The sequence below is a fragment of the Podarcis tiliguerta genome, assembly GCF_965153285.1.
Source record: "Podarcis tiliguerta genome assembly, chromosome: 16".
Lineage (NCBI taxonomy): Eukaryota > Metazoa > Chordata > Lepidosauria > Squamata > Lacertidae > Podarcis > Podarcis tiliguerta.
Window position 1 is genome coordinate 1,607,726 of NC_139549.1, and position 12,465 is coordinate 1,620,190.

General features: G+C 46.3%; 2 protein-coding genes across 7 annotated transcripts in view; one reads left to right on the forward strand and one right to left on the reverse strand.

Moving 5' to 3' along the window:
* LOC310666072 (uncharacterized protein) overlaps positions 1 to 12,465 on the forward strand; it is a 1,539,811-nt gene that overhangs the window by 1,138,098 nt on the left and 389,248 nt on the right. The window lies entirely within an intron of this gene.
* On the reverse strand, positions 1,874 to 11,126 carry LOC310665951 (uncharacterized protein). 5 transcript variants are annotated; one of them, XR_014505728.1, is made up of 6 exons: positions 10,820 to 11,111; positions 7,862 to 8,987; positions 7,108 to 7,437; positions 5,849 to 5,968; positions 5,568 to 5,698; positions 1,874 to 3,855 (listed from the first exon to the last, which is right to left on the reverse strand). XR_014505728.1 is itself a non-coding variant. In XM_083416342.1 (6 exons), the coding sequence occupies exons 1-6, from the start codon at positions 10,890 to 10,892 to the stop codon at positions 3,739 to 3,741; spliced, it is 1,197 nt and encodes a 398-aa protein (XP_083272468.1). In that variant the 5' UTR covers positions 10,893 to 11,126; the 3' UTR covers positions 1,874 to 3,738. The 5 variants fall into 5 exon arrangements, 4 of the variants coding, with proteins under 4 accessions (XP_083272468.1, XP_083272469.1, XP_083272470.1 ...); XM_083416342.1 differs by having other exon boundaries at positions 8,562 to 8,987; positions 10,820 to 11,126; XM_083416343.1 differs by having other exon boundaries at positions 7,117 to 7,437; positions 8,562 to 8,987; positions 10,820 to 11,120.

A 12,465-nucleotide genomic window follows, 5' to 3' on the forward strand; every position in this document is an offset into this window, starting at 1 on the left:
ATGCAAATGGCTGATGGTGGAGACAAGCTGTGTTTCTGAGCCATGGGGGGCACTAAGAAGAGACACCCCCCCCAAGACCTCAAAGATAAGGCTTCAGGAGGCTCTTATGGTATCCTGGACCCAATGACTTTGTGAATTAAGGCAACCTGGTAAGATGTGTGTGGTATAAATTGTGAAATTATCATTATGAAATGGGACGTCACTATTTCCATCGGAGAAATGATGGAGTCAGAAATTGGATCGTTTTTATCAAAAGAAAATAAATACGACGAGAAATCCAATTTCAAGAAATACTTGCTTTCTGGCGCCATCTGCTGTTGCATGTTTAAAACGCATTCAAATCACATTATTGTGACGAATGTAGCTGAGTCCGCAATCCGCTCAGAGCTGCTTCCTTGAAGGCCACACCTCAAATCACATTCTTTGTAGCTAGACGAAAAGAAGGGTGCTAGTTTGAACAGCTTGGTTTTTTTTTTGGAGAGAGAGAGAGAGAGCAGTGGCGGACAGAGTGTGAGTATCTTCCTGCAATATTTATCATTACAAATTCATTTGTCTTTATTTATGTGAATGGGGGAGGGAGATGGGGAGGAGAAGGGGTGAGGGCCATAGCTCAATGGATGAAGTTCACAGGCTTAACCCCTGATTGGCATCTCCAGAAAAGGGCTGGGAGCGACTCTCAGCCTTAAACCTTGCAGAGCCACTGCCAATCCGTGTAGACAATAATGAAGTAGATGGTTTGACGTCATGTAAGGCAGTTTCCTGTGTAGCTGAGAAATGGTGGGTCCTTTCTGTGCTTGTCACAACTTCCAGCAGAAGTATGGAGGTTTTCCATTCCTGTTTCCATTTAGTTCCCAAAACCACAAATGCTCTGTGTGCCCACACAGTTATCCTTGTTTCCCTGCTTTTTAGAGATACCCCAAGTATTCACCACCCCAAGCAACGCCTCTCAGAAATGTGTGTGTGTGTGTGTGTGTGTGTGAGAGAGAGAGAGAGAGAGAGAGAGAGAGACTCCATTTCTCACCTCTATCACTTGTGCAGATTTTGAGCATGTCAACTGAAGCTTCCTTTTGATCTTCAGAATTGCTGACCATGCAGGTGAACGTGGAGTCATTGGAACCTTTTCGCCAGGAGACACAGAGTCCTGACATTGTCAGAAAGTTCATTCTTAGCCAAAACTCCAGAACCTGCGGACCTTATTTCTTTTCCATATGATTTTGAATGTTTCTTCTCCATATGCACGGCACTGCAGGGTCACATTGCAGCCTTCTGGAGTCTTGGAGATGTGTTATATCACTGAATGAAGCAGTCTTTAGGTATTACAAGGCTTTCACTCTTCCTGAAAGAAAACGTGAATTGAAGCACAGCCACCCGTTGGATTTTGGGGTGAATTTTGCAGTAGAGTTCCTCAACCAACAATTGTGGACAATATGTGTCCATTAGTAAAACGTGTGCATTAAATTGCATGGATTAGTTAAAATAACACACAAAAGGGAGAGTATGAAATCAACAGTGCTCTTTAGCTATACAACCCTGTAGTATCTGGTATGTGGAGGTAGCATAGCTGTCAACATTTCCCTTTTTTAAAGGGAAATTCCCTTATTCTGAATAGGATTCCTTGCAAGAAAAGGGAAAAGTTGGGAGGTAGAATGCCTCTGTCAGTGGAAGGTCCACATTTCCACTGAGAGCTTTCAACAACTCCTCCTCCATTTTGAATTTACCTAACACCCTTTTTAAGGGACCCCATTTAAGAGTCCTCTTGTGAGCTTCTGGAGGCAAGTATAATCTTCTTTGAGTGGTAAACTTCTTTCTCTTCCCTCCAGACATTTTCTGCTACAGCTCCCATCTGCCCCTGCAGTCAGAAGGCCCAATCATCTGAAGGCATATATTTTCTTTATTTCAGAAATGAATACACCAGTTAACACTGTAGTGCCTGAGTTTTCAAAAGATACATCTGCATTATTATTATTTGCAGAATTTATATACCGCTTTTCAGGCAGACCTCACAAGCAATTTGCATAATATTGTAACAACAATAAGCATCACATTTTAAAAAAAGAATAGTTATAATAGATATAATATAATAATAATAATATAACTTCTTCATTTGGAAGAAAAGCTGTTGCTACTTCAGATGCCCTCAACTGTCCCATTAAGACTGGAACATCCCATTTTCCCACACAGCAGCACAGTGGCCCAGTTTTTCGCCTTGACATGTTGGAGGCTATGCATTTGGTAGCACCTCAAAGCGGTTTGCAAAAGATAAAATCAAGGGGAAAAAATACAGCCCGCCTTTAAAACAGACAAAAGTTAAAATACGGAAACAGATTAAAAGTGATGTTGTTGTTCAGTGTCTTTATAAACAACAGTGAAGGCACCTGCTTGAGTTCTACAGGCAGGGAGTTCCAAAGTGCAAGCTCTGCCATGCTATAGGGTTGAGTTCTTACACCCACAGGGCTGATATTGTGGGACACCTGTACTAGTGCAATTCTGCCAATCAAAGAGGATGAGTGGGCATATGTGAGGTTAGGCGGTTTTGTATGTAAACTGCTCCCAAGCTGTTAAGGGCTTTATATACAGGCAACTCCCAATTTGCACGGGGATTGCGTTCTGGGTCATCTCACGCTGCAGTGCAGCCCAGCCCAATCCAACCCCATTATGCGCTTTTACCCCCCACTATGCCCTGTTATAAGGGATGTGGGTGGTGCTGTGGGTTAAACCACAGAGCCTAGGGCTTGCCGATCAGAAGGTCAGCAGTTCGAATCCCCACGACGGGGTGAGCTCCCGTTGCTCAGCCCCAGATCCTGCCAATCTAGCAGTTCAAAAGCACATGAAAGTGCAAGTAGATAAATAGGTACCGCTCTGGCGGGAAGTAAACGGCGTTTCCATGCACTGCTCTGGTTTGCCAGAAGTGGATTAGTCATGCTGGCCACATGAGCTGTATGCTGGTTCCCTCGGCCAATAAAGCGAGATGAGCGCCGCAACCCCAGAGTCGGCCACGACCGGACCTAATGGTCAGGGGTCCCTTTACCTTTACCACCCCATCAAGGTGTTGCTTTGATCATGCACAAAACAGCCGTTGCCAGTCCTAATATGAACACCTTGAAGTTGGCAGGCCATTGGCCAATTGGCAACCAGTGCAGAGCTCTGAAACGGGGTGCTTGTGCTGACAAAGCCACACACCTATCAGCGATCATGCTGCAGCATTCTGCAACAGCTGCAGCTTCCATATCAAGAGAGGAAACCCGCAGGTTGCAGCAATCCAGTCTTGAAGTATATGAACTACTGTGGCAAGGCTTTCATGGTCTGGGTATGGCCGTAGCTGTCAAACCAGCTGCAGTAGGTAAAAGGCACCTTTTGCCCTGAAATCCCTAACAATGGCTTTATGTAGACATGAAATAGAACCCCAGAGCATCGTTCGGCCTCCACAGCTGGAGACAGCAATGTTTCTGAAGATGAGTTGCTAAAAGCAAAGACTCAGGCAGCATTTCCTCTTTATAAGGGTCCCCAGGAGGGTGAGATGAGCAAAGCCAAATGATTTTCCCAGCAGCTTTTTCACTGCAGCCACAGGATCAGAGAAATTAGAGAAAAGTCCCTGGCACATGACCTTCACCCTGGCCCATGACCTTTTTCAGATAGTGTTCTCCAACAGGGTGGGGGTGGGGGTGGCAGCCATCTCCCCCAGCTTGTCTGGCAGTAACTCGGTTTCTTCAGTCGGGTCCTCAGCTCTGAATCCAGGATTCAGCTGCAGTCACAGCTGCAGTCACAGGCATCTGGGGCAGACGCGGTGCAATCAGAAATGGAATCATAGGCTGGCGCTTCTGAGCACAATGTACCTTCTCCTCCATTCCGGTCAGCCTGCAGGTGGAGGAGAAAGAGGAGCAGTTAAACAACACGGTACAGGAGACTGTGAGAAGCAGCTCCCGAAAGAGCATTGGAGCCCACCTAAACCACCAACTCAGCCACAAATTCAGCAAAAGGCAGATGACTCAATATACCTCTTAGTTCAAGTGTTTAGGGATAGCTTAAGTCCGTGAATAACCATAGGTCAGAGGTCCTGGGCCTAAGGAAGTCAGATTATCCTCCACCAGGGCCAGGGCCTTCTCAGTGATGGCTCCGACCTGGTGGAATGCTCTGTCCCATGAGACCAGGGCCTTGCAGGATTTAAGCTCCTTCCGCAGGGCCTGTAAGACAGAGCTATTCCACCTGGCTTTCAATTTGAACTTAGCCTGATCTTTTATTCCCCTCCCTTACTTCTCCCTCCCCTTTTTATGAAGATTCCCCGCTCTGAGACCCCACAGCAAATTCTCCCCTGGTCTCCTCGCTGGCCCAAATAGGACTAATTTAGCCAGCTAGCCCTGGTGATCATCTAATGTTTATTGGATGGATTTCCCCCCTAAATTGATTTTTGAATTCTGAATTTATTGATATTCATGTTTTATACTGTATTTTATGCTGTTTGTTGTTGTTGTTGTTGTTGTTGTTGTTGTTGTATCAATTAAGTGTTTTAAATTTGTTGTTAGCCGGTTTTCTGAACTGGGAAGGGTGGGGTATAAATAAATTATTATTATTATTATTATTATTATTATTAGCTTAATTGTGATGAGAGATCCGGGAACCTGTAATAACAGTTTGGCTGTGCTCTTCTGCTTTAGTCAGACAATATTGTTTTAATTCTATTAGAATTTAACGTTTTGGGCCAACAATATACCGTATTTTTCACTCTATAAGAAGCACCAGACCACAAGACGCACCTAGTTTTTGGAGGAGGAAAACAAGAAAAAAAAATATTCTGAATCTCAGAAGCCAGAACAGCAAGAGGGATCGCTGCGCGGTGAAAGCAGCGATCCCTCTTGCTGTTCTGGCTTCTGGGATAGCTGCGCAGCCTGCATTCGCTCCATAAGACGCACACACATTTCCCCTTACTTTTTAGGAGGGGGAAAATGAGTCTTATAGAGCAAAAAATACGGTAATCAGTATTTTAGAAAGAGAGAAGAATAGATTTTCTTTTGGTGCGGAGAGTCACCAAATGATGGAGGCAATCGAGGCCAGACATTTTTCAGCCTGAGGCAAAGGAGCAGATGGTGCCGCCACCCCTCATTAAATGTACAGAAGTCTGCCAGTTAAATCAGAATTTGAAACTGGCCGCAGGGCACTGCCCTCTACTGCACCTGTGGGAAGCAGGATAACTTATGTGGGGGACAGTCGGTACAGACTCTTGAGAGCCAGTGTGGTGTAGTGGTTAAGAGTGGTGGACTCGTAATCTGGTGAACCGGGTTCGATTCCCCGTTCCTCCACATGCAGCTGCTGGGTGACCTTGGGCCAGTCACACTTCTCTGAAGTCTCTCAGCCCCACTCACCTCACAGAGTGTTTGTTGTGGGGGAGGAAGGGAAAGGAGAATGTCAGCCGCTTTGAGACTCCTTAAAGGGAGTGAAAGGCGGGATATCAAATACAAACTCTTCTTCTTCTACCAAACCCCCTGAAGTCTGTCACTACTCTTGAGATGGCGGTGACACGTAACAGTAGCACCAAACCATCACCCCTTATTTTCTTGACATACGCATCTCACCTGGACCTCATCATAGGTAGGGGGGCTCATTGCTGTACTGTCGGGTGCAAAAACCATCAAAAGGCGGTTCATCATTGGGTTCTCGGGTGGCGGACGGTGCCCCATCTCCTCTTGTGCCGCAGAGGGAATATCTGCAGAGTGCAACATGAGACATGTTCATTAGTCCTTGGCAATGACCAATCCCCGTCTTCCAGGATACACAAATGGAAGGTGGGGACATATCTGGCAGGGAGCCTCCATCACCGCTGAGATGGAAGGAAGAGTAATAGAGAGGGTTCTACCTCTGTTCCGCTGATTGGATTTCCCCGCCTCGTAATACCTGGAGATCACCACCAAAATACACATAAGGGGTACAAGAACACCCACTATGATACCCCAGTGGAAATTTTGTGGAATGCTTCCTGTAACAAAAAAAGAAGAAGAAGAACCACCTATTGGAACAAGAACATAATAGCTACTGCCAAAGTGACTTCTGCCCCAACATGTGACCAAGAGCAACTGAATAAATAACAGAGAATAAGTGAAAATGCCAATCGGTTTCATTTGTAGGGAAATTCCATAACGGCCAAAGTCATGTTTGTAAGCTCCTTCACGTAATATTTGTCCTACGATCATCTGATAATTGTCCTTAGCATAAAATGAATTGTCAGCTCGTCCCATGAGAAAGCCAATCTATCAATATGATAAGGGGTCATTAAGCTGTTCACATGTTTTCTCAGAGAGGTCTTTAACTGAACTTTACGAGGGTGGGAAATTAGAGAAATTCTGAGTTCCCTGTTCTGGTTGTTTCACTTACATGTTTAAAATGCTACATTGAGAAATGGTTGCCGGTTATTGAAAGCTTTGGAAAACTATATTTTATTAGGGGCTGCCATCCCTGCCCCCATTGATCACCAAGTGCCCTAACTCCGCCTCCACCTCCATGCCAACCCCTACCCACTTGCAACCACACTATGGACCTCACCCTGGTAACCATCCCTCACGGTTGATTCAGCCATTTTGCCATACCTCCTTCCACCCCCAGCCCTCCCATCACAGCTCCTTCTACCCCACCTCCCTGCCACGCCAACCCTGTGGCCCATCCTCTCCCCATGATCCTACCAAAATTCCCTGGAGCAGAGGGGAACCGAAGAGCAGAAAGTCTTTCTCGCTTTAGCTGCAGGCTGCTGAAAGATTGACGGTACTTTAAAGGAAACCCCCAGTTTCCAGCCTCAATTCTATGGAAGGCCTGACAGGGACTCACTGTCTTAAACCCCAGAAAAAACCATTGCTGCCAGTCCGTGTAGACAATGCTAAGCTAAATGGGCCAGAGTTCCAACTCTGTAAGAAGCAGCTTTCTGTGTGCCTGAGAAATTGTGTGTGCAACTTTCGACAGAAGTCAGGATGTTTCCCATTTGTGTTTCCCTTCAGGTTTTTTAAAAAAATGTTCTGCATGCCTGTGCACCTGTCCTTGAATCTCCAACCCTTAAGGATATCATAATTGTTCACTGGCCCAAGCAGCATCTCTGGATAATTTAGGGTGGGAGGAAAGATTGCTCACCTTCATAACTTTCAACTTTATGACCTCCATGAATTTCAACTTTATGACGTTCATAATCCTGGCAGATGCTGCGCAAGTCAAACCAAGCTTTCTTTTGATCTGCCGGATTGTGGACCAGGCAGGTGATGAAGGAATGGGGAGAGTCTTTTCTCCAGGAGACATGGAGATTCCTGCCGTTGTCAGAAAATGAGAAACTATCTAAAGTTCTCACGTATTCCCAGGAGATATTGTACGTTCCTGCTACATGTGTCTGGCACTGCAGGGTCACATCACATCCCTTTGGAGTCTTGATCAAATCATAATAGTTGATCCTTGGTTGTGGTGCTGGATCTGTTCAACACAAAAGTCATGTGAGGTTTGTGCCTCAGTGGCTGTCACTAAGTGTGTAGGGCAGCAATGGGGGAACCTCAGGACCAGGGGAAAATGCACCCCACTGGGCCTCTGTATCTGGTCCATGGGACTCTCTCAAGGCCACCCCCAAGTCCTACAATGCAGAAATCCCAGCCAACTAATCCCTGGCGGCTGGCCATTCAACTTCTGCTTAAAAGTCCCTAATGAAGGGGACATCCACCACTTTCCACCCAGGGAGACCATTCTACAGTCATTCTACCTCTGAAGGTTCTTTATCAGAATATCTTTTATTGTCATTTAAATCCTTTGGTTTGTGTCTTCCCCTCTGGAGCAGCAGAAAACAAGCTTGTTACTTTTTCTACACTGTAGCCCTTCAGATATTTGAAGATGGCTATCGCCTCGCCTTTCAGTCATCTCTTCTCCAGGCTAAATAGTCCCAGGTCCTTCTATATATCCTTCAACTCTGAAAATGATGCTTGCTTGCTTGGAGGGATGGATGGAGGGTTAGACATGGGTGTGAATTTGAGAGGCTGTGTAGACATTGGCCGACTCAACAAAGGTAAGAGTCACATTCATTAGTCTGCCTACTTTCCGCCCTCCCACCACCACCATGTGGCCCCAAGAAGTTTCCCTAGGAGGAATTGTGGCCCTCAGTCTGAAACAGAGGTGTTGATGTGGGCCCCAGATTATGGGTGCTCAGTGGCATGCTTGCGTGCGATGTGATGTCATGACATTATGTCACACGCACAACGCTCCGCCTCCACTTCCCTCTGCCCCCTGCCGTGCCTCCACTGACTCACCAGCAACATGGCGGTGACCGGGCCAGGGCCTCTGCCATGGGGCCTCTGCCTGGGCCCACTGAGGCTGCAGATGCGCCCCGTCAAGATGGTGCCTATGTTGCTTTGTGTGACATCGCACGCACGGCATGTTTTTGTCACCTGGCTGGGCTCCCGCAGTGGAAATTCTGTGGGTCCCGAGGCGCCCAGGGCCCATCAGAGATGGTGCCTATGGTCTGAAAAAGGCTCCCCATTTCATCCGATGACCATCCTTTTCCATGCTCAGCTCCAGCACAAACTCAAGAATGGAGAAAAACAATTGCTTACCGTAAAGAGTCACATTAAAAAAGTGGTCTTCAAACTGTTCTGCATCAAACCAGACACGAGCTTTATAGATTACAGCATCATGCCTCTCCATCTCCCTGATTATAAGAGTGGTCCTGTCAGCCATCAGCAGCCGACGTCCAAATACGTGCCCCGACATTACATTAGTCACAAAATCACTTTCCCCAGAAAACCTATGACCTTGTAGGTCCATCCATGTTGCTATCCACGTGCTGAAATTTGACTTCTTCAGCTTCCAATCTCTGAATTCACAAAGGCGATAGGGCGCTCCGCTTACAGGGCTAATGACGTCCCATTCGATTTTCTCCACTGGTTTTCCCGGGGGGACCTTTACAGGAAAGGAGACCTGTCCCCCCACGACTCCCTTCACATGCTGGGATGCATTCATCGATGCTTCACCTGAAGTGCCTTTGGGGAAGCAAAGAGGGGCACCATTGTTGTTTGCATATGGAATTTATACCCCACTCTTCCTCCCAGAGGCGGGGCTAGTTGCTCCAGCACCCAGAACGGCACACATGTTGTGTACCCCGTGGGGGCAGGGCTAGCCGCCCACAGGCGTGGGGCTAGCGTCCCAGGGGGGTGCACTCCCCCTGGGATGACACCCGGGGCGGGCTTCAAGGGCACCCACCGCACCCCACTTTCTTCACCAGTGCTTTCTCCTACAATTGAAAATATTTTTTGTTTAGTAATGATATTGGAAAGCTGTAACATGCAGATTCAAGGAAACTCAGAAGGGAGGGACTAGAGGAAGTCAATCAATATGTACATAAGGTTGGGCTTTTAAAGAATTAAGTTCGTTTTTATCGTTTATTTGTTATGGCGGTGGGTAGGATGATGTTTCTTGTATTGTTTTCTTCTTTGACGTGCTTTTTTGTTTTTGTTTGTTGTTCTGTTATATGATATTTGTTATAATTGTGGAAAACCTAATAAAAAATAAAAATGAAGGAGCCCTAAGCAACATCTCTGTCCAGAATGTCAACGTGGGGGGGGTCATTTTCAAAACAGTTACAGGCCACATTTATATCAAACTCTCCAACTTTTCTGAGATGAAAATAGGGGCGTTCTATTCAACATCTGTCTCACCCCCTATATATATGCACTGCCAATAAGGGGGAAAGGGCAGGCCTGGCTGAGCTGCCCTACTGGGACTTACTTTTAAGCAAACATGCAGTAATAACAATAACAATAATAATAATTATTAATAATAATATCATTATTTATACCCCACCCATACGGTGGGTTTCCGAAGCCGCTCGCCAAACAATAAAAACATCCTAATAAAGGGCTGCCTTCTGATGTCTTCTAAAAGTCAGGTGGTTGTTTATTTCCTTGACATCTGCTGGGAGGGCATTCCACAGGGCAGGCGCCACCACCAAGAAGACCCTCTGCCTGGTTCCCTGTAACCTCACTTTTCGCAGCAAGGGAACCGCCAGAAGATCCTTGGAGCTGGACCTCAGTGTCCGAGCAGAACAATGGGGGTGGAGACGCTCCTTCAGGTATACTGGGCCTTTGAGGCCATTTAGGGCTTTAAAGGTCAGCACCAACACTTTGGTATTTGGTGCTTTGAAACATACTGGGAGCCAGTGTGCTTTAGGACCGGTGTTGTATGGTCCCGGCGGCCACTTGCGGTCACCAGTCTAGCTGCTGCATTCTGGATTAGTTGTAGGTTCCGATTTAAAGGAGAGGTAGTTTCATAGTTTTTGTAGGAGAGGAAGGGGAGCCCAGGTAGCAGCAATGTTATGGCCCCAGCTTAAACCACAATTTCCCATGGCACAGAAACAAAGTGGGATCGCTTATTGTTATCCACAAGTGCCAGGGCTAAATAGGAGCACTCGGAGACTCTGTTATATAAGACATTCAAAGTCGTAACATTTTCTACCATATTTTGAAGGGCTAAAAAGAGGACACATTGGCCGACTTCTACATTTAGCTACCGATCACTATGATGACTCAACCCATGAAAAAGAGGGTGTGTCCTGGAAAAAGAGGACATCTGGCAACCCTAAATTGTTCCCCCAGAAAAGAATCCTATGATCATTGTTGGTGCTGAGGTTTTCTTAAGAGATCCCCCTTTCCCCACACAGAACTACAATTCCCAGAGTGGTTTAACAACCGATCTCTCTTCCTAATGAACACTTTAAAGGCTGGAAACCTTTCAGGTCCCATTCTGATAGATTTGGCTTCAGCTGAGAACTGAATGGAATTCCTGTCTCCATACCCACCAGTTCTGAAGGACTTACCAAAGGAAGAAGAGATCAGTAGGATAAAGGTGAGAAGAACAGGAAGGCTTCTGTGAGTGACATCCATTGCCATGTTTGTCTGGTGACGCAGCAAGTCTTGGACGTGGTTCACAGAGTGAGTGGCAAGCGGAACGGAGTTGGTTCACCCTGTTGCAGCACACTCCTTGGATTCTTCTCTCTGAAAGTAGCAATGCAGGAGAGAGGCTGGCGATGTCAATAAGAGTTTTCTACTGTCATTTCCAGTCATTCCTTCAAGCAGGAAATCCTCTGCCAAGCCCTTCAAGAGAAATCTGGGGTTAGCGAGTACATACGACCAATTATGTCACCTCCTTCCAATTACGTCACCTCCTTCCATGAAACCACGTGACCCCAGTTGAAAAGCATCTGTGGAATATCAGCAACATTTAACCCTTAGGCAGCCTCACTATCCAATAAACATAACGAGCTTTCAGATCTGCTCTCTGTTTTTAAGTGGCGCTGTATATCTTTCCCTCTCACTTTTCGCTCCTTGGCTTTGAAGCCACTTACTGTTGAAACCAAGCAGCTGCTTTTATTATTTTGCGGTTACTTCTCCTGAATTCTAAGTGGTTTATTACCCAGAAACTCCCCGCCCCAGGAGAAACACTCGTGAAGAGCAGCATTTATAAATGTTGTTAATCTGTGAATTAAAGCTGCCCTAAACCTTTTTGCAAGCCCTCTCAGCTCCAAGTTGCTCCAAGTTATTTTCTCCTGTAACGGGAGGGTCCGCACAACAGCTGTGATTGCCAATAGCTTTCAGCAAGAACCGCTCCTCTTTTTATTTTCTGTACACTCTTCTAAAGCCACTCCAGTTAATGGTCCTCCTGTGTGACTGTGGAAGTGAGTTCAGTGTAAAATGAATTATGCATTGTGTGATGAAAGGCTTCCTCTTACCCTTCAGGTTGTAGGATCTGAATCAATAAGAATTTGGCCTTACATTAAGCGTTGGTTGTGCTCCAAGCCCCAAAACCCAGCCCCCATGGAAATAAAGACACAGTCTTTATTTAGGAGACAGAATTTAATTTAAATGTTAATGGGCAAATTTTGGCCACAACTTTATTGAATACACAAATGTGACTGGTATTGACTTAGGCATTGGTATCAGAACTATATCTGGCTCCTGCCCCACTCTGCAGGAAGCCTGGAAGGGTAGACAACCAGCAGGGGGAGCTCCATCAATGTACATTGACTGGGTTCCCGGGGGTCCAGGCATGGCCCTAGCCCCTCTCCGGGCTTTGGACGAGATCCAGACCCCCGGATTCCTTTAACGGAATACCCTATTCATTGGAGGGGCAGGTGATGGCTGCACCTCCCCTCCCCACATTCCCCTAAACCAATGCCTAACCGCCAAACCGTACAAAATTGTGACGATTGCTAAGAGGTAAGCAAAAACCAAGTGGCCACAGCCAATCTGCCACATTGGGAAAAATTCCTACCCCGCCCGCGTTCCAAAACAGGCGACCAACCGAAGTCCAAACCAAGGCCAAAGGTAAAGGTAAAGGGACCCCTGACCATTAGGTCCAGTTGTGGCCAACTCTGGGGTTAGCATCTATGCTTTCTTTGACTTTCAACAGAAGCATGGAGGTTTCCCATTCCTTCTTTTCCCTAGATAGGTGTGTGTGTTTTTT